We start from the raw sequence: 23,021 nt of genomic DNA on the forward strand, positions 1-23,021 counted from the left end.
AAGAACAAGACTGGCAAATAAAGAAGAGAGATGCGGATTGAATGTGGCAACCTACTCAGAACAATAAAGAGGTAAAAGAACCTCTCCATTCCAAGATACTTGGCCCTTCACTGCAAAACAAATGCCAAAAGAGAAATTAGATAAGTTTATTGCACTGGGATTTCAAAAACTTTGGAATCGTCTTTGGCTACAGCTGTGGATAAACAAAGAATCCTTTATTTGTGAATAGAAAATTAGAAATATAAAATAACTATGGGAAGCAATGTCAAGGCATATGCAAGACAAAGAGGTGATCCGAGACAGCCAGAATGGCTTCACCAAGGTCAGATTGTGCCTGACCGATTTGGTGGCCTTCTATGATGGAATGACTGTATCAGTTGACAAGGGAAGACCGGCCAACATCATCTACCTGGACTTCTGTAAGGCCTTGTCATGGTCCTACATGACATCCTGATCTCCAAATTGAAGAGACATGGATTGATGGGTGGATAAAGAGTTGGCGTGAAGATTGCTCCCAGAGAGTGGGGGTCATTGGCTCTATGTCCAGGTGGAGGCTGATGATGAGTGGTGTCCTTCAGGCATCTCTCCTGGGACTGGTACAGTTTAAAATCTTTATCAATGACCTAGGCAGTGGGATTGAGTGCATCCTCAGCATGTTTGCAGAAGACACCAAGCTGAGTGGTGCAGTTGATACAACAGAAGGAAGGGATGCCATCCAAAGGGAACTAGAGAAGCTTGAGAAGTGGGCACCCATGAACCTAATGAGGTTCAACAAGTCTAAGTGCAAGGTTCTGCACCTGGGTCAAGTGCATGAGAACAGACTGGGAGAAGAACTCCTTGAGCTCATGTCAGCTCTGCAGAGAAGGACTTCGGGGTTCTGGAAAAGCTTGACATGAGCCAGCAGTGTGCACTTGAAGCCCAGAAGGCCAACTGCATCCTGGGCTGCATCAAAAGGCAAGTGGCTAGCAGGTCAAGGAAGGTGATTGTCCCCCTCTACTCAGCCCTTGTGAGGACCCACTTGGAGTACTGCATCCAAGTCTGAGGCCCCCAGCACAAGAAGGATGTTAACCTGTTAGAGCGGGTCCAGAGGAGGACCACAAAGGCTCTCAGAGGGCTCGAGCACCTCTCCTACAAAGAACATCCCAGAGAGATGGTGCTTTTCAGCCTAAAGAAGAGAAGGCTCTGGTGTGACCTTACTTCAACTTTTCAGTTCTTAAAGGGGTCATAAAAAAGATGAAGAGCAACTTTTTGCTCAATCAGATAATGACAGGACAAGAGGAAATGGTTTTAAGCTAAAAGATGCGAGATTTTTCTTAGATGTTAGGAGGAAATTCTTCACTCAGAGGGTGGTGAGGCAGTGGAACAGGTTTCCCAGAGAGGTTGTGGATTCCCCACCCCTGGAAGTGTTCAAGACCAGGTTGGGTGAGGCCTTGGGCTATCTGATCTAGTGGGTGGCATCCTTGCCCATGGCAGAGAGGTTGGAACTAGATGATCTTCAAGGTCCCTTGTAACCCAAGCCATTCTATGACTTTATGACTCTATGAATTTCTTACTTTCTGTTTGGGGTGAAAAGGTAGAGGAAAAGATTGTCAGGAAACATTTTTCTATTTTGGATACATCAGCAGAGTTTGACAAAGCCCAAATAGAAATAAAATGTATGTTTGTGATGATATGGTGCTCCTTTTGGTGGTAACTTCCCCAGCAAGCTACCATCATATTGTGCTTAGTCCTTGAGTGGTTTTGTAGGGGAAAAACCCAACCAACCAACAAACCAACCAAACAAGAAACAACAAATAGTAGATTTTGATGGTAAAAGTAATAAAATGTTTACAAATATGGTGTTCCAGTTCTGACACAAAACTATAAGAAGTGTTCATAATCAAAAACTCTGGGCAGCATAGGAAGGAAGACAAGTGTCCAAAGCACAGACAGGGGATTTGGAACTGGATGATCTTAAAGGTCCCTTCCAACCCAAGCCATTCTATGATATGATTCTATGGCTGGTGTTGACAGAGTTGGCCCCAGATTGAGCCAAAGTGGCCACTTGGTGAGATAAGGATGTGGGCAGTGAAGCTAAGCATGGGGTAAAAACTCCCATCCAGGGTTCTGAGGGCCCATGCTTGGGTTGAGCTACCCACCGCACAGAATGACACACCGCTGTACCATATTCAGCCAATTGTGTGTATGGCGGAACCCAAGCCAAGTGGAGCCTGCACTTGCACCCAGGACAATGGCAGGGGAATTAAGAGTGGGAGACCACTGCTTGATCATGTAGGCATGCCCGTAAAGTGTTGCTGTATTCAAGTCAGGAAGGAAGTTTCAAGACACTGACTTACTTACAAAGGATAAGTACTTCTTACTACTGACCTGGCAGAGGTTCTAAATAATTTATTGCTATTTTCACAATTGACCTTGTATCCTCTTACCTGACCAAACACAAATATGCTTTTGATTCCAGGAGTACAACTTTCAGATTAAACAAAATTTTGAGAGAGACTTGGTTGTTGCCCATGTGTTTTCTGGACCAGCAGGAAGAAACAGGATGAGAAGCAAATTCCAGAGCTACAATTTTGTATAAACCAGCCTGACAAAACATTTTCTGTTCTCATAAGCAAAGTGGAAATTTATGCTCTGGGATGAGACCCAGTTTAAACTGTTTAAACTGTCAGCTCTAATGAATTAACATAAACCTATTTTTTGGACTCTTCTTTATCAGATGTAGAAAAGAAGCTTGAAACGGGACACTAAAATTCAATAGGAGACATTTGGATGGTGATTCCTCAAATGTTACAGAAAAAAAAATGGAATTTAGAGATTGAAAAATTTAAGAGGAGACAAAGTCATGTTTACTAGCTTCAGATGGGATCCATCCCTAAAGAAGCTCTGGAGATTATTAACATATAGATAATGTGAATAATATTTGCAAATAATGAGAAACTCTGTAAATTTTGATAGCATATTAAGTTTTCTTCCTGAAACATGGTGGACAAATTATGTTTAAACAAATATAAAATATTGTTTACCTATGTTAAAATATTAAAATTACTTATCAGAAACATTTTTTTTTCAGATGACATAGGAAGACCAGCATGTGTGTAGAATCTTATCTAGCAGATGTGATAATATGCATGCCCAAGTGGAACTGGCAAAAACAAACACTGTTAAGTTAACATGAATCTACCCTGTTCAGGTATAAAAATATAACCAACCTCAGCACTCTCAATCCAAACAATTGCTAGCAAATACAATAAAAAGGCTACCAATGAAAGTAATAAAACATCTACCAAAGAGAGCAGCAGAATCAGAATCTGATCTACAGTTTTGAGAATTAGAAAGCAGAACAGTACCAAGAAACTTAAAAGCTGTCACTTACCAGCATTTTTCCAATGAACAAGAGAACAAAATGAAGAAATCTTGATGGCTAGAATAAATGTCAGTTAATGGGAACTTGGAGAAGTCTGAAAAAAAAAAAAAGAACAAAATAAAGAAATCTAAAGAGTTTCACTTATAATGGAAGACAATATTCTGATGTCTAAGGCTGGCTGTGAATCACAGGGTGTTAGAAGTGCCGTATAAAGTTGTCATCTGACAGGTAGCATTCTCCAAGTCCCAGCGGAGAGGAAAATATGAAGCATAGAGTCTTTTCACAACATGGTCCCAGATGAGTAAAAAATAGCCCCCCCAAAAAGTCAAAATACAATACAAAACAAAATAAACAAACAAAAAACAAAAGACCAAAAACCCACCCCCAGAACATGGTACCATTAACACTTTTCAGCTAAAATAAAGCTGATCTTTAAGAGAAAAGTTGCCTTTTTTTTTCTTTTTTTTTTTCTTTTCCTTTTTTTTTTTATTTTCTTTTTTTTTTTTTTTTTTTTTTTTTTTTCTCTCTAGGCCAACACACTGGAGGACTCGATGATCTTGAAGTCTCTTCCAACCTAGAAATTCTGTGATTTTGTGATCTGCTAATCACATAGAGCTGAACAAGATGTGAAATAAAGCAAGTACTGTAACTGGTCACTGAGCAGTAGGGAAGGACATAAACCTATTTTTCCCAGTCTTGTGCTCGCAGAAGAATTGACTGAACCTAGAATTTAATATGAAAAATCTGGAAGTTAGGCTCTGTTAAAGGTTTTTGTCTCACATCTTAAATACTTCTGGCAGTTGAACAATGTTTTTTGGTTAATTTGTTTTTGTTTGTTTGCTTTGTTTTGATGTAATATAAGGGACTGGATGTCTGTACACGTATATTAAGTCTGATATGCTAGGATATGGTTTGAAGCTTTTCCTGACTGGTCTGATCAATCATGTTGTCAGCACTAACCTTCAGAGATTGATTAAAAAGCAGACCTTATGGAAAGTGATTCACTATGAAGAGATTATAATCTGACTATTTTACTGAAGTGATATATTATTCATAGTTTACAAACCTTTTTTTTTTTTTTTTTTTTTTTTTCTAATATATGCAGAGTTTTCTGTCATTTTCAAATTTAAATAAAATAGTAAAACTTATCCAGCATTTCCTTTTTCTTTATTATGATGACAATACAAACATTAAGGTGACAAGACAACTATTTAAAATAGAATGTGACTGAGTGTAAATTATATATGCCACAGTACAGTGAAGCTTTGTTGTGAGTGGCATTGGCATTTGTAGTGACATCTCAAAGCTCTGTAAAAGTTAATACTTGTGCACTAGCAGTCTGTTCTAAATAATGTGGATTTGATGACTTGAGGAAAGTGTCTTATTAAAACTTTACAAGTAAAATGTGAAAGAAGATACTGCCTATACTTCTTTCAAATAAGATGTTCTCTTCAACAAGAAAGTACTTGTAATGCTAATCTTATGTGTCACTACCTACAGAAATATTAACATTCCAAAAGCTCTCATTAGCATCAATGGAAGAAGATTTAATGAAGACAGTGGATGATATTTGAATGTGTGATCTTTTTTGTTCATTTCTTTGTTTTTTTTGTGGACAAAGTTGATTATCTACTGCTGGTAGAATTAATGGCTAAGTCCATAGAAAATGAAATAACCAGAATAGTTATCCATATCCATATGGATACTATTTTCTCTCACTTTATGTTTAATTCCTTTTAGTGAGATCCACATGCCAGTGAAAGTAATGAGAATCTTGCCATTGATTTCAGAAAACCATGCATCAGGAATATTTTGTATTTGATAACATTTTGTTATATAATCAGTTTTATTCTTTCCTTGTGAATCCTAATTTATTAGCAATTTTCTCTGCCAGTGTGGGTCTTATACCCAGTGACAGCAACAATGGAAAATATATTGTAATAAGACCATGAAAATTGGCAGAAGTTTGCAGATGCAATTAAATTACTTACAGTTCTTAAAAACAAAATCTGATTCAATATTATGGTGTCAGTTTGTATTATCAGCTCCCAGTTTTAAAAAATGTACTCCAGCCTTAATTCATAGATCTAATCTAAATAAACTTAAGTAAATGTATTTCAGGTAGCCTTGGATCAACTCTTCTTTGTTTTATATAAAGTTCTGGACATAGTTAATATGGAAATTAAATTCCAGCTCAACTCAGACACATCACAAGTTTATTTTCTCTAATTTATGAAACTTCATGCCATTGTAGAAGGTGTCGTCTTTCTTCTGAAGAATGGATGTAGATTATTAAGCCAACTATTCATTTCCAGTACCTATCAAGTCTATCTATATATAATGAACTTATCTGAACTTATCACACACAGAAATTAACTGGTGTCACCAAAACCAGAACTCAGTCTTGGGAAGAGCTTAAAATGTTGGCTTCTTCACTGAAAGAATCAAATGAAATGCTAAGCTATCATTCTCTTTATTCCTTCTCAACATTTATAACTGCCTACTCCCAGAAATACTTTATTATTTTAAAAGGCTAGCATGTCACCAGAAACCAAATAATGTCAAAGGATGAGCCCAAAGTAAGACTTTGGCTGTACTGTTATAAGAACAATCTACTGAAACAGGTCAGGAGTAATTGATGAATGCTGGAAATTGTTGTGAGAGCTGGTATTTTACAATAATAGTGAGGATTTGTTCACATTTCTTGTAAGAATGAAAGCTGTTATAAATTGCGTCTCAATACTGAAATGGTACACAACGTACAGACATATATATGTGCTTAAATATATATATGCACAAATACATATAAGTGTATATTTATAAGTCTGCAGGATAAAAAAAAAAAAAAAAGAGAGAGAACAAGCAAACAAAAGTGAGAGATCCTTGCCCCATTTATTTATTTTTTTTTTCCTTGAGTAGGTTAAGAGTTTTCCTGAATAGTGGAATAAGATAAAGTATGATCTATGTACGTTATATTATACCTGTATGGTCTATTAAACATACATGTTGTCTATAATACATATGGTATGCATGAAAGGCATATAAGGCATAAAAACAAATTTTCATGACAATAATGTATCAGAAGCCTTCTGTCCTTTCCTATAAGACATGTTCATCTGAGAGTACATACACAGATGTACTTCATTACTTGGAAAACAGTCGTGTACGCAATATTGCACATAATCAGCTGCTGAAGGTTTTTATTCAATTGAATTTTATTCAATGACTTAGACAAAGGGATAGTCTACCCTCAGAAAGTTTGCTTATGATGCAAAACTGGGAGGACTGGCTGATACACCAGAAGGCTGTGCTGCCCTGCCATCCAGTGAGACCTGGACAGGCTGGAGAACAGGACAGAGAAGAACCTGATGAGGTTCAACAAGAACAAGTGTAGAGTCTTGCACCTAGGGAGGAATAACTGCATGCATCCGTACAAGTTAGGGACTGACCTGCTGGAGAGCAGTTTTGCAGAGAAGAACCTAGTGGTCCTGCTGGACAACAGGTTGGCCATGAGCCAGAATTGTGCCACTGTGGCCAAGAAGCCCAATGAGCTCCTGGGATGCATTAAAAGAATGTCACCAGCAGGTTCAAGGAGATCATCTTCCCTTTCTACTCTGCCCTGGTGAGGCTAAATCTAGAACACTGTATCCAGTTCTGGGCTCCCCAGTTCAAAAAAGATATGGATCTTGTAGAGAGTGTCCAGAGGAGGGCCACAAAGATGATTAAGGGCCTGGAGCATCTCCTGTATGAAGAAAGACTGACAGATCTAGGTCTGTTCAGCCTGGAGAAGAGAAGATAAGGAGGTGATCTGATCAATGTTTATAAATATCTAAAGTGCAAGAGGCCAATGGATAGGACAGGCTGTTTTCAGTGGTGTGCAGAGATAGGACAAGTGGCAACGGCCAAAAACTGGAACACAGGAAGTTCCACACAAACATGCGTAAATACTTTACAATAAGGGTCACAGAGCACTGGAACTGGCTGCCCAGAGAGGTTGTGGAGAAGCATCTCCTTTCTCTGGAGATATTCAAGATCTGCCTGGATGCTTTTCTGTTCAACCTACTGTAGGGAACCTGCTTTTAGTAGAGGGGTTGGACTCAATGATCTCCAGAGTTCCCTTCTAACCCCTATGATTCTGTGATTGCATTATTGGTGACAAAGCTGGTAAGCACTGAATTGCCACTGTCAGAACCAGGAAGTGGAAGAAAGAAAACTAAGACACACTAACTCTGCATTCTAAGTGAAATATTATTCAGAGTTGGACTATTTCACCAGCTTTAAAGGAGAGCCTAGAAGCCAGGGTTTCACAGTGCCTGTTAGGCTCTTGTTTGAGCAGGACTGACTGCTCTCTATGACACAGGAAGCTGTTCTGCAGAGTGCCCCAGTTCTGGCCAGTTGATGGCCAGTATGCATGGTCCTGCTTTCCCTGTATGGGAATACATCCTTCCCTCTTGCAAAATCTTGCCCTGCAGGGCAGTGATGTGCCTGTACCAGCTGGATACTAGGAGCCACTAAAACAAGAGGGCCCTCTCAAACCACTGGAGTGAAGAATAAAAGCACTTTTCATACTGCCCATCCCAGTTCTGCATGACTTCATTTGAATCTCTCACTGGTCCAGAATTCTTGTCTGAACATTTCCCACTGGACTTTTTCTGCTGGAAGTGAAGTTCAGCCATCTTCCTGCTGGCTGTGGAAGTGGCTGATGTTGTATAAATGGAAAAGAGCAGCAGACATGCTGAAGACTTTGATGACCTAAGGGGTTAAAGTCATCAGACATCAGTAGGACATAATGCTCTAAATAGCTAGAGAACAGTAAGAACAAGAATTTGGAGCACAAGAAGGAGAAAGTCTCAAATTCCTGAGCACCTATTGACGGGAGGGAGACAGCAGAGAATGAAAGAGAGATTTTCAAAGGGATACAGCCAGTGCAGAGAAACTTCAGAACTACAATACATGTACTCAACAGATTTAAGAATTCAAAACAAGCTCTTAAGTATGACTTTACCAAGGCAGAAGGTGACTTGTTTTAACAGGAATGGAACTGTATGCCCCCCAGTAGGAGAGGAAATGGCAAGACATTTCAAGACAATACATTTATAAAATTGGTGGATACTGTGAGAAAATTTCAGCAATGCTGGATGAGAGAACTCATAATTTTTCATTCCACTGCAGAGTTGTAACAAGTGGTAAATAAAATAATAATAATAATAAACACTATAAAAAGTATTTCTTCACCTATGTTTTTTTTCTATCTGAAGATTATTTTTTTATGTATTGCTGTTAAATGTTCCATTTTGTAGTGATCAATAGAAGCAGCTTTCTTAATTTATAGTATTTAAAAAAAAAGGGGGGGGGGAGGGGGATGGGGATGGAAGAAGTATGAAAGAAGGATTTACTTAACAACAATTTAATTAATATATGTTTCTTACAGTTCTTTTGGAGGATGAGAATGTTGGAACTAAATTAAGATCTGCTGTAAGAAATAACATGCTAGAGAAAGGTCAGGCAGGAAAAATGAAATTTAGTATATTAAATTTAAAAATTCATTTAAAAATCTGAGCTGTTTTTAAGCACCATCAGACTTCTTGATAGTACATAATTCTGAAAACATGTGAGTTCTAATATATCAACAACATGGAGTGTTGAGCCCTGTATGCTGCTAGGGTATGCTGTTTGTGTACTTTATGCAAATCCAGAGAAGATTTTTCAGCAACTGTTCTGTGTATGTAAAGAGTTACATGAAGTTAATAAGACCATTTGTAAAGAAGTAGATCTGATCTCTAATACAGTGGAGTCCTTTTTTTGGTTGTTGTTTCAAGATGCATGCAACTGGATGCCGAGTATACTTACTTTTCATGCTAATTCTGCCCTCCTCCACTTTTCTGTATCATTCTCATGAGGTCTCCTGGGTGCCCTTAGCAGTTTGAATATGTACTGTGTGTCTACTGAAAATGGTACTAGTTTCTCTGTTACTGGAATATTTGATGTTGCTCATCTTAGCAATTGTTTTTAAAATGAGTGTGTGGACTAAAATGCGTGTGGACTATTAAAGTCCATATATAGCTGAGTATCAAATAATATCTTTTTCTCCTCACCCATGCTTCCTTTTAGGTAGGTTTAAAGAGTTCTTTGTAAAGGACAAGACATCTACTACATTTATAAGATAACTTAACTGGTATGCAAGAGACATTTCCTTAGGAAACTAAGGAAATAGTTTCTATAGGTTTCTAGCAGTTTCTAGGTTCCTTAGGTTTCTAGCAGTTTTCATCAAATATTCTTGATTTTGTCCCTGTTAAGTTATGAAGGAATATACCATACAGGCTTTGTTTAGAAAAGCTGAAATGATAGCCAAATTGCTTGAAGAAACATAAAAAGATTAATGATTGAGTTCTGCCTGGCTCCCAGCTTCTCACTTCCTGAAGCAGTGTAGCTGAGACATATCACAAAGATGACACATATTGACTCTGAGGAGGGAGCAACAATTATTTTCCTTATTATTTTCCATGTCAGGGAAGTAATAGAGCAATATTGTGCCAGTGAAAGAAGAAATTTCTAGCTTGTCTGCCCTTCAGCTTGAAGGACTGTTGTACACACTTCTCATGGAGAAAGAAAAGAAAAATCTGGATCTTCCACTAGATTCTACTTTGAAGTAAGGCAAAATACAAGGAAGAATAAACTGGGCTCACTACCTGTATTAATGCCCATCCAGAAAAATGACCAAGAAATGAAAATTCTGGATCTCCAGCACCAGAAAAATTATTTTGATGTTGTTGTGTGGCCTTTCTCTCACAACACCGAGCAATGTTTTTTAATGTTTGTTTAGCCATTTTCAAATGTGTCTACATGTTGACTTTTTTGTTTGTTTGCATCATAGATATACTTGCGATTCTTGGACTATGAGATGCAGAATTCCAATGAATGCAAAAGGAATTTTGTTGCTGTTTATGATGGAAGCAGCTCTGTGGAGGATTTAAAAGCAAAGTTTTGCAGCACTGTTGCTAATGATGTAATGCTGCGGACGGGTCTCGGTGTGATCCGCATGTGGGCAGATGAAGGCAGTCGAAGCAGCCGATTCCAGATGCTCTTCACATCTTTCCAAGAACGTAAGACCTTAATATGCCCACCTTTCAGTTTGTTAAATGACACTAGTCCCACAAACTGCTAATGTTTTCTTCATGCAGAGTAAGGATAAATAAGTAACATCAAAGGATGGTCCTGAACAAGCTATGTAAATCACTAGAATAGTTTAAATCCATGCATAGTGTGCAATAATTTGTAACACAGTAAGTAGAGCACAGGATTCAGAGACAGAAAGACGGGTATAGCTAGTCACAATGACCACAACTTACCGGATTCCCAAGATACCAGTCCACTCTGTCTCAGTTTTCCTTTACACAACTGGAAAATAATACAGCTCTGAAGGATTTTATCAAGCCTAGTCTTTTTCTATGATTTTGATTTTTTTAGATCTTACAATGATGGGCACTTCAAAAACACCTTATGATTATTTTATCATAGATGATGAATATGTTTGTTCATATGCTGGAATGCATATATCTATAAAAACATATCAGACAGTTTTAAGCAAATAATTTAGTGGTGATTTTGTTGTTGTTGTTGTTGATATATGTATATGCATATATATATATAGTAACAGAAGCTATCTAAAAGCTTAAATGATATATCTGTTTACAAACTTAATATTCTCCCTATGCAGATTGCATTCATTTATATTTATATTCATTTAAGAAGAGATTGGACTGTGCACTTAGTCACATGGTCTGAACTTTTGGGTAGACCTGTGCGGTGTCAAGAGTTGGACTTGATGATCCTTAAGGGTCCCTTCCAACTCAGGATATTCTATGATTCTATGATTCTATGATTTATATGATTTTTGAGCTCAGGTAATAGGAAAAGTAGCCTTTGGGGAAAAAAAAAAAAGAAAAAAAAAAAAAAAAAGAAAAAAAAAAAAGGCTACTTATTGCCAATTTGAAAAACAAACAAAACCCCATCAAACCCAATAATCTCATTCACTGAAAATTATTAATTCAGTTAATCACCTGTGAAAGATATTGGTTTATTTTCTTTCATGGAAACAATGCATAGATGGTCCCTTAAGGAGTATAAGCATTTATTTTCACATGCTGTTTCATGGTGTTTTTTTGTTTGTTTTGTTTTTGTTTTTGACTTGTGCACCACAAGTTTCACAAGAAGATTTCTGTGTGACTGTGAGTTACTGAAATGAATGCACACTCCTACCAAGCATAGTCTTCATCTGTATTCTGTGTGTGTGTACCCTGCAATGAGGCAATAAGACTCTGTTGAGAACAGCCTCCATAATTTCTTAATTATGGCTCTGATTAAAAAAAATCTGACACTTTGCATGTTTGAAACATGCAAACATATGCAGTTTTACTGCATATGCAGACTACACTACAGTGTAGTCTCACACTGTAGCATTAGGGTGGGTTATGTTTTTCTTGTCTGCAAATCAGGCCAGGGTCTAAATGATACTGAGAACTCTCAATTGAGATGACACTGTCTTTGTCTCATTTCTGCAACTGGGGATGTCTTGAATATTCAAGATCTGTTTCTTTTTTTTTTGTTTGTTTGTTTGTTTGTTTTAATTTTTCTTCACAAAGCGTCCTGATCTGTTACCTTAGAAACAACTGCATAGACACTGGAGGTTCACAGCATTAAAAGAACTGGAGAGTGAAACACTATGATGACTAACTTGAGATGAGGGTTTGCATAATTGTATGTTTGCAAGGCTTCATATTTTAAAAGAAAAGAAGGACAGATAATGTTTTTGTTTGTTTGTTTTTCCTTATAACATTCCTAATATGGTTATTTGACATCCTACAGCTTATGAGCTACTCTTTTCTTGTAAACAGATAATGTTTTATAATGTACTGTGACTGGGAGTTTAAAAATATTAACATGATGTGTCTTCTGTAATTCTACTGTACAAAGTTGTTGCAGACTAAAAGCTGTAAATTTACAAAGGGTGAAATTGTACTTTGAGATATCTACACAGCCTGATCATAAATATTAGGGGAAACTGCATCTGTGTTTTTAATGCTGTAAATTGATGTTAAAGGTTTAAAGGTGATGACAACTGTACTTTCTATGCTATGTCAGCTGTCCATAAGTTCTGTCCTATACTGCAAACTGGTGTTGAATGTATGAAGTAAGGTAGAGCAGATGTCCAGTCTGAGCACAGTGAGACACAGCACATAGCATGCAAACTGTGAGGTCTTTCAGTAATGTGTGGGAATAATTAGATCATCTGTGTGGAAAAGTAGGAATGTCAGACTTAATTCAGGGAGATAAGCATCAAGCAACAGACGTCTGTGTCCCTGCAAAAATGCAGGGACAAAGAAAGAGGGAAAAAAAGCTAGTTTGTTCCCTTAGAGTTGTGGAGGGAAAAAAAAAAAACAAAAAAAAAAAAAAAAAAAAAAAAACATATATATATGTATATATATATATATTTGCTGTGAAAGAGTGACAAAGTAAAAGTTCTTTTTTATTGTTGCTGTGGTAATGGCCAGGAGGTCATTGACCAGGAGGACCAGAAGGTTATGTGTAGCTCCTCAAGTTCCTCTCCTTAGTGTGAGGTACTGTCTGTAGAGTTAAGTGAGATTGTAGTCCTCTGTCACACAAAGCTCTGTGAATTGGAAAGTTTCAAAGGTGTTTGTTTGTTTGTTTGTTTGTTTGTTTTGTGGAAACAGAAACAGGCTACTTAACCTGAGGAATCTTTTCTTTCTGTCTAAGTCTGTTCAGTGTTAATTCTTGTTACAGAGCTGTTTCCTGGGGACTTTACATTTGTGTAGAACAGAGAAATCTTAAAGAGATTTCTTATATGATTATTTTCATATGGTTTGATCAGCGCTCTCCAATTTCATCTGAAATATATGTAGATATATGTTGTTTTGTTTTGTTTTGTTTTCCTCTAAAATGTGGTCTTACAAGTTTCCAAACCTCTAGTGGTGATGATCTGCCAAGCAGAAGTGCTGTTAATATATCTCAAGAAAGAACAAGAATACAATGCAAGAAATCATTACATTTACTATTCCAGAAAATCAGTAATGATTCTTAAATCATGAAAATAGCAGTATAGCTGTAATCAACATTTAGCAAACAAACAATTCTTAATAGCTGATAAGGTACAACGATGATAGATATTTTATGATCAGTATTATCAGCTATTCCAAATTTTTTTCTGTTCATGCCCTTATCTTTTCAATCTTTTATACAACCTGTAATCATATACATTTACTTCATACTTTTCTGTATGGTAGTGTGGTAGTCACTTTCTATAATAGATTTCAAATAGCAAATACATTAATTTAAGAATCTGAAAAAGGAAAAAAGAAAAAAAAAGAAATCTGGTATCATCAAAAGGCATATGTTCATCTGTTAAGAAGACTTGAAAAATGAATCCTTGTTTTCTCGCCTACTAACTATTAATTTCACTTTCCATGGTTGTGACAGTGATCTCCAGCCTGATTAATGATGGACATGCTACACTTACAGCTTCTTCAAAAGCTGTTCCTGAGCAGGCACACCTACACTTTAAAAAGCAGTTTCATAAAACCAGGGCATAGGGGATAAGAGAAAATCCCTCTATATGCAGAGCACACAAGATGCTTATTCTCTCAGCTCTGACAGCTGTTTGGTAGCACTGCTTGCCTCTATATCCAAAACTCCTTTTTTTAAAAAAAAAAAAATCAAGCAGAAAAATATTATTCATTCTCTTATTTTGTTGTCACTTTGAGCTTTAAGGGTGTTTTTAAACCCCTATCTCATGGTGTTTTCTTAAAGGAGCACAAATTCTATTATAGTTGCTTTCTTTTTATTAAAAAAAAACAACATATTTAGATAGAAATTTAATGCTGTGTTTAGAAGAGTAGTGCACAGCTTTATAGAGTAACAGCAGCCAAGTCCTTATTTACAGCCAGAATCCCTGAAGATGATCATCCCAGCATGGGCAATTTTCTAATGGGGAAAAGGCTCTGCAGGTATTCAATATTAATAGCTGTGTTTATTGTGATAATGCAAAAGGAACAAATGAGAAAAGTAACAGCAATGCGATAAGTGCAATACATGCAAAGAGATAGTTTCCTCTTGGAAGGACTTAAGAGTGTAAACAGATTACAGCCTTTTTGTTTTTGCTCCCTGCTTCCACACACATATACATAAAAGAAATTATTGTGATTGCCTCCTTAATGGTGAATACTCATCTGTGATTTTCTGCCCCTCTGTTATATCTACAGCTATCTGTAGTCAAAAACCTTCACTGGCTAACCAACCCTATGCCTTTCTGTTCCTGAACAAAATAGGTGTCTGTGGTGCCTAGAGTGTATAAATTGAACTTTGAATGGAGCTCTGAGCACACACTTCTGAGCTGACAGTCTCTGCTGATCTCATATTGACATGTGTCTGGTATTAACACTCAGAAAACATTGTATTTATTTTGAACAGAGTTGTCTGAAGGTGGCTGAGGAGGAAAATTAAGAATTAAACACATTCCATTTTCAAGTATCTAATAGCTATATTTTAATAAGATTTTTTCATTAGTGGCAAATGAAAAGATAAGTAATTTTACTTCAGATAACACAATTTAGTGTGCATTACTAAAACCATTGTAATAATTTTATTATTTTAAGAAAGTAAGTGAAACTGTCTGTCAGCATGACTGATGGACTTTTCCTTGGGGATGCTGAGAGAAAACTTCTTCTGTTTCAAGGATGATTTGAGGAACGTCTGAAGAATTTAATTTTTCTTTTTCTTGTGAAGAAAAGAAAGCTCTATTTTTCAGTAAGGAACAGTGGGAAATTCCAAATGATCTATGCCTAAAGAATTAATGTGCAGAGCATGATGCAATAAGCTATCTTGAGAACATGAGGAGTAGGTGTGAAATGTGTAATGAGTTCAGCGGAAATTATTTTTCACATCTAACCATTTTTCAGACTTCAGAATTTTCCCATTCACCCTCAGGAGAAAGCAAAACGTCTCAGAAAATGTTATGACAAGAATGGAAGGGGTGGAGATAGAGAAGCCTGAAAATAGTAAGTAGAATAGGGATCTAAGATTAAGGAGTCCCAGATTGAAATCCCTACCCTGAAATGGACTCAAAGGGCAAGTCCACAATGTTCAGTGAAGTGAGACATAGATTCCCAAGCTAGCTTGCTCAGATCTAGTGCACACCTCACACAGAAGGTATGGAGTTAATGCTAACTCTACATGGTGCTTAGAAACAGAGTAAATACACCGGGGAAGGCTGAAGTAGAACAGCTAAGCTTCACAATAGGTCCACAGCAAGTCGGCTTTTGACTTCATCATATAAAAATATTTTTACACCACCATGTCTGTATTTTATATCCAAAATATCCTCACTCCCCAAAATTATGCACAGCACACACACAGAGACATTGTATTTTATTATTAATGCCACTATATCACGATATAATAATTATTAATAGCACAAATAATGTTTGCTATAGTGCTGTATAAATATTGCTATTTTATTTTATAAATGGCCATATACTACTTGCAATTATTTATTTTACTGCCCCAGTGAAAGCAGTATTTTATTGGAAAAAATATAAAACATGAATTTTTATTTCATATTACTTTGTAAGCATGGCATATGGAGGAACTATTAATGCTCTTTATGTTCCTTTGCCTTAGGGTTATTCAGGATTAAAAGAAATTGTGATCATTTTTCATTAGTAAATGAAAAAGTATGGATTATTATCTCCATATGCATTTTCAGAACCTTCTAATAGTAATCAGATATAAGTAATAAGACAACTCCATTGACCCCTTTTTTTTTTTTTTTTTAAACTTTTAAAAGCAGTAAGTTTCAAATGCTGAATATGGGTTTTTTTGAATACTGGGATGGTAACTTTCTGAAAAGATGATTATTGAAACAATCCTCTAACCTCCTAGTTTGTCCCCATTAGAAACAAAAATATATTTACAAGTCAGCAAACATAAATAATATAATTAGTCTAGGATTTTTTTTAAGTATAGGTTTTCTAAATCTGAAAAATTCACTGGGTTATCAAACTGCATTTGCTTATATATGTTCTAGGATAAGTGCTCCATCTTGTGTTCAGTATAAATACTTGTTGAAAAGCGGAAGACACTACATTCTTTTTTGTCCGTAACTAAAATATCGGCTCGTGTGTTAAGATACCAGTTATCCTTACACACAGATATATAAAAAAAAAAAAAAGAACATATGGAAATTTAAAATAGTGGGAAAGGTTTTGAAAGTTTATATGTATATATATGTCTATATATAATTTTATATATACAATAAAATAATATACGGTTCAATTTTATATTATATATATCAATTTTATATAATATATATCAATATATATTTAAATTTTCAACTTCAATTTTGATATTATATATATTTATTGGCACTTTAATTAAATTATAATATATGAAATATGTAACTCTTGATCTAACTAAATAACCATCTTTTCAGAGAGAGACAGAATGGCTGAGGTTGGAAGAGACTTTGGGGTTTGGACTTTCTTTGTTGAGGGCTGTGGGTCTGCATTCTGTTGGGTTTTAAATATCCCCAACACAGTCTTCACAGCCTCTCAGAGAAACCAAATCTTGCCCTGTGAATGACAAGCCACAAAGTAAAAAATTTGTTCTGACATGTAAGTGAAATTTCCTGCATTTTATTTAGTGCTCATTACATTTTTTTTTTTTTTGTCTTGTCACTAGGCTCCACTGAGAAGATCCTAGCTCTGTCTTTACTCTGCCCTGTCAGGTATTTGTACAAATTGACAAGATCTCCCCTGAGCCTTCTCTTCTCCAGTCTGATCAGTCCTAGCTCTCCTAGGCTTTCCTCATATGTCAGATTATCCAAGTCTTTGATCATCTTCGTGGCCTTTTGTTAGACTGACAAAAGTATGTCCATGTCTTTCTTGTGCTGGGTAGCCCAGAACTGGACCAAACAGTGATTCACCAGTACTGGGCAGAGGGGAAGGATCACCTCTCTTCACCTGTTGACAATGATCTTTCTTTTTTTTCTACAATACTGTGTCTTTCTTTGTCACAGGGGCACAGTGATGGCTCATGGTCATGTTACTGTACAGAAGCACCTTTTCTGCAAACTTGCTTTCCAGTCTGTCATTCCCCAGGACTTAGTGGTTCATGGGGTTATTCCTCCCCAGTTGCAGAACTTTGTATTTCACTGTTGAAATGCACGTGCTTACTATAGACATATTTTTCCAGCCTGATAAGGTCCATTTCTACAGCTGTCCAACCAACTGTTCTATTAACCAGTCCTCATAGGTCTGCATTGTCTGCAAACCTGCTGAGGGTACACTCTGCCCCATCATCCAGGATATAAATAAAGGGAGATAAACAATACTGGCTGTAGAAGTGAACCCTGTGCTAAAACATTAATGGTTGGCCTCCATCTGGACTTCATTCTGTTGATCACTTTTTTGAGCCTGGCTGCTCAGCCAGTTTTGGTCATAGAATCATAAAATCACAGAGTGGCCTGGGTTGGAAGGGACCTCAAAGACAACCTAGTTTCAATCCTCCTTTCATAGGCAAGGACACCTCCCACCAGACCAGTGTGCCCAGGGCCTCATCCAACTCGGGCAACTTGTTCCTCTGCCTCACCACCCTCTGAGTGAAGAATTTCCTCCTAACATCTAATAAAAATCTCTCATCTTTTAGCTTAAAATCATTCCCCCTTGTCCTATCATTATCTACACTACTAAGGAGTCCTTTTCCATCCTTTTTATAAGACCCCATTAAGTATTGAAAGGCTGTGATGAGATCACCCCAGAGCCTTCTCTTCTGTAGGCTGAAATGTGCCATCTCTCTCATACGTTCTTTGTAGGAGAGGTGCTCGAGCCCTTTGATAATCTTTGTGTCCCTTCTCTGGACCCGCTCTAACAGGTTAACATCCTTTTTGTGCTGGGGACCCAGACCTGGATGCAAGTGGGGCCTCACAAGGGCTGAATAGAGGGGGACAATCATCTTCCTTGGCCACTCATCTTTTGATGCAGCCCAGGATGCAGTTGGCCTTCTGGGCTACAAGTGCACACTGCCGACTCATGTCACTGTTGACTTATGTCATGAGTCTATGCAGACTACTCCCTTCTTGTCCTTCATTTGTTTGGAAACTTTCATTGGTTTCCAGGATAATTAGGTCCATCCTGTTTCCAGGGATTAAGTTGAAGTTGAACAACCTGTAGCTCTCAGGATTCTCCTTCTTGCCTTTCTCAAAGACAATGGAGACATCTGCTTTCTTCAGGTTTGTGGGAATTTCTCTCTATGGCCATGAACTTTCTGAGATAATCAAGAAAACAACATCAGCCAACTTCTGTGGGCATCCCACAAGTCCAGGGTCCATGGATTCATGCCTGTACAGTTTGTTTGATGTTCTCTGACCTGGTCCTCCTCCACTGGGGGTAAGTCCTGCTTGTTCCAGACTGTCTCCTTCATCTCAAGTGCCTGGAACTCCAAAGGGCAAATCCACCAAAAAAGACGGAGTAGAAGAAGGCATTTAGTACCTTATCCTTTTCCATATCTCTTATCAACAGGTACCATGCCCCATTCAGCATCACACACACATTTTCCCTCACCTTCCTTCAGCAGCGAATATACCTGTAAAAATCATTTTTGTTGCCTTTCACAGTCCTTGCCAGATTCAACATCAGATGGACTTCAGCTTTCTTAGCTGTTTCCCTGTATGCTTGGTCTATGCCCCTATACTTCCACTGGGGTCACTTGACCCTGCTTCCACCTCATGTACATGTCCTTATTTTTTTGTCTGCATTTTGTCAGGAACTCTGTTTATCCATGCAGGCTAACTGCCACCTTTGTTTGATTTTCTGCTTGTTTGGATAGGTTATTGAGCTTGGAAGAGGTGATCATAGAGAGTCAACCAACTCTTCTGTTGGACCCCTTATCTTTCCACGTGGGATTTTTCCAAGTAAATACCTCAACAAATTCTGCTCTTCTGAAGCCAAGGATTGTGATCTTGCTTTTTCCTTATTCCCTCCTCTCATGATCCTGAACTGCAACATCTCACTATCACTGCAGCCAAGGCTGCATGTAGTGTTCACATTCCCAACCAGTCTTCTGTGTTTGTAAAAGCATGAATCCCACCAGAATTCTCTAAAACAGCTCCTCCCTGTATCAGGAAGTTATTGCCAGAGCTCTCCAGAAACCCAGAAACCTCCTGGATTGTTCGTGCCCTGCTGTGCTACCCTCCACAGGTAATTAAAATCCCCTTAAAGACCAGGGTCTGTGAATGTGTGACTTCTTTCACATTGGTCTGCCCACTAATCCTGACCCAACAACTATCAGTTTGCTCAACACAAGCCAAGGCAGAGTACTGTTCATTTCCACTGCTCTCTCATATAAGGACACTTAGTCATAGTGAAGATTGCATACTGATAGATCTGTGGAGACAGGTTGGTGGAGAAGTTTGCCTTATTTTATCTAACTGAAGGTAGTGATAGAAGTAAATTCCTTTTGTGAAAACATTCATACCCTTTCTTCATTTTTAATTATTTTTTTTTCACGTATTGAGGCAACACCACAGATGTTCAAAGGTTAGGTTAAGCTCTCCAGTGTTGGAGCCACATACTTTGTCTGCTTGATTCCACTACCATGCAGGGTTCTGTAACGGCCTCAGGAAAGTGTTAGGACCAGTTCCACCTTGCTGCAAAAGAATCCTGTTCACTACCAGTTCATGTATCTTTCTGCTATTACTAGAATATCCTTGGTACTGCGCCCTAAGATCCTATCACTGTGCCTCTTCAAGAGGAATAAAATAAAATACAAAGAGCTAATTCCTTCAATGAAAATTGGGACTGACAGGTTTTCAGCTTCCCTTTATGCTTTCATTCACTCTAACAAAAAAGCCTCATTAGAGTGGGGAAAAAATATTGATTTCTTGTCCAGCTTAATCACTCTAGGCTCAAGGGACCACAGAGAGGATTTGACTATTCTAATTTTAAAAACATAAACAGAAGTGTACAGTTTATCTTTAGATTTAGAAATCTGCTGCACTTGGGTTTCTCCAACGCTAAGACTTCTGTACTTGTTTTGAAATTTCTCTGCTGTCTGTCCATCTAGTGAGACTATTCATGTAGCATTTCTTTCCTCTGTAGTTCAACAGCATGATTTAGGGAAGCAGAAGCTCTTTTTTATTCCTTGTTTCCTCATCTGCTGTCTTCAGATCTCCCTGACATCACTTTGCATAAGTATTCTGTCTTCTAAAATCCAAAAGAAAAAAAAATAAATTAATTGCTCGTATGTTTTCTCTCTTGTTCCTGAAACATTTCCTAATATTCTCACTTGATACAGTATGTTGTCATTTATTTCACTGCAGAATGCCTAATATTTCATTTATTTTGCTGTCTTGCATAGTTCTCTCATTCTTCCTTTTCCTTTCTCTTCCCTTACTTCCTCTATCCAGATCTTCTTTTTCTATTTAACAAGTGTATGCTTCTAAATGCCCACGTTTCTGCCCACACAACTGTCCTTCTTTCCCGTAAGTTGTTCTCTATTCTTCGGGGAGGCTGTTTTCCCACTATTATTCCTGTCTTTACTGTCACATTCAGGATAAGATCAGCTTGGATTTAAAGTGGGAAGGGAAAGTTATATGCATTTAAAAGGTTCTGCCTGCTGAGACAGGACTTTTTCCTCACCACTTCACTTGTAATGAGAATGACAGTCTCTGTTTTATTTGTTTGTTTTCTTTATGTCTTTATTTCTTTCCTAATGCTGCACTTTACCCCACCACCCCAACCCTCCTTGTGCTGCTTATTGGTGTACTTTCCCAGTTGCTGTGGTGCATTAGTTTTTTCCCCTTTCTTAAATTAGCTCTCACAGAGGTGCAAACAACATTGCTTATTGGCTCAGCTCTTGGCAGCGGCAGGTCCCTTTGGAACTGGCTGAAACTGGATCTGATCTGACATGGGTAGCTGCTGGGCTCTTCTCACAGAGACCACCCCTGCAGCCCTCTGATATGAAAATCTTGCTATGTAAATGCAGTAGCACAGCATTGCACCCAAATCTCCCCCCAGCTCTTCCAGCAGCTGGAGCCTTGAGGCCAGATAACCACAAAACTCATGCTGAAACTCAAGCAGAAGGAGCATACAAAGCTCTTAGCATTACATTAGATCTTCTATTGTGGGAGTAGCTATTGTGACTAAGGGGTATTTTAATGTACTATATAAATTTTCACGTTAGCTGCTACTTTTAGAAAGCAGTGTAAATGATGGAGACAAAAGAGCTGTTATGTCTCACAGTTCACAAACACGTAAAGCCAGTAGAGAACACTCCTACAAATAAAATATGTACTTTTTTTTTTTTTTCTCCATAAGCATCTGCACTTTAAAAATGTGTTATTTATATATTAGACCAATAACTGTTTAAGCTCCTGACAACTTTAGGCTTCTGGTGAAGTGAGTAAAAGTGATGGGTGAGTAAATTTGAAAATATATGCTATTTGAAATTGTAAACTTCTGTGCATGCTTTTTTAGTATATGTGTATACTATTATATCTGATTGGATGGCAGTGTTTTTAGGGACAAGTTTTGATGGCGTTTATCATTTCTTTAACAGACTATAACTGATCTGAAGAAGCCATTATAGTCAGTTATGGATATCTGAACTTAAGCAGTTATTTAAAAGTGGATTTCTTGACGTGATATATGAAGTCATTACATTCTACAATCTAAATCCTTTGTACTGTCCTTAGTTAACAAACAACTAAAGCAGTCTTCTGCTCTGAGCTAAGGATATATGTTGTCATAGGAACTGCTTTTAAAATTGCAGAAGAGAAATATTGCCATGAAACATCAAATTATAAATACCAAAATTTAGTAATGTGAGCATCGTAACTCCTTTCTGATTAGTAAGGGTCTTAGGTTATTCTTTAACTTTTCCTTGGGAAATAGTTATAATATCGTTTTTCAGTTGAGCTTAAAAAAAGGAAAAATAAGTTCATTTTTTGTTGATTTCACACTGATAAAATGTATATATATAATTTTTCTTATATTGAGGAAGAGCTTCTGGTTTATTTTTAATGAATAAAATATGAGGAGTAAATTATCTTTACTGCACAGAATTTTGGAGTACAACCCAAACTTTAAGGATACATGTAAGGATCGCTAGCACTTGAGTTTAGCAGCAGGTACACTTCCTGCTGATGACCTCCAAACTACCATCATGGTAAAGGTCCTTCAGTAAAGACTTCATCTGGTAGCTTTAATCCTGCATGATTCTTCTAGATCATAGACTCCTTGGACATTGATGACTATTTCTGTTTTTAATCTCCTCATGTAATCAAAAGAATACTTTACTGTAGCCTTTTGTATGACTGGGGTGGTGTTTTGTTTGTTTTGTTTTGATGGTTTTATTTTCTCTGGGAATAAATGCTCAGATACCATTGATATGAGCAGTAAAGTATATATCTTCATTCAGTCACACAGTGCTTTCTCTAAAACAGGACGTTCAGGAACTTTGAAACTAATTATTTGCCATGTACTGGCTATGATATAGTTAAAATTCTCCACAGCAGCCCATACAGTGGTGTGTTTGGGATCTGTGGCTAAAACTGTGTTGATAACACACCAATGACCTGCCAGAAATG

The 23,021-nt window shown here is 37.3% G+C and overlaps 1 protein-coding gene across 7 annotated transcripts in view; it reads left to right on the plus strand.

Annotated features, from left to right (window-relative positions):
- NETO1 (neuropilin and tolloid like 1) overlaps nucleotides 1-23,021 on the plus strand; it is a 71,793-nt gene that overhangs the window by 41,913 nt on the left and 6,859 nt on the right. For all 7 annotated transcript variants that reach the window (XR_014689255.1, XR_014689256.1, XM_084508339.1 and 4 more), the window contains exon 7: nucleotides 10,239-10,467. Coding sequence is in view for 5 of the 7 variants with exons in the window: in XM_084508339.1 (XP_084364465.1) it covers nucleotides 10,239-10,467 (229 nt within the window). In the remaining 2 variants the exon portion in view is untranslated. The remainder of the gene's footprint in view (nucleotides 1-10,238; nucleotides 10,468-23,021) is intronic.

This window comes from Aythya ferina (assembly GCF_964211825.1).
Source record: "Aythya ferina genome assembly, chromosome: 2".
In the NCBI taxonomy this organism is placed as follows: Eukaryota; Metazoa; Chordata; class Aves; order Anseriformes; family Anatidae; genus Aythya; species Aythya ferina.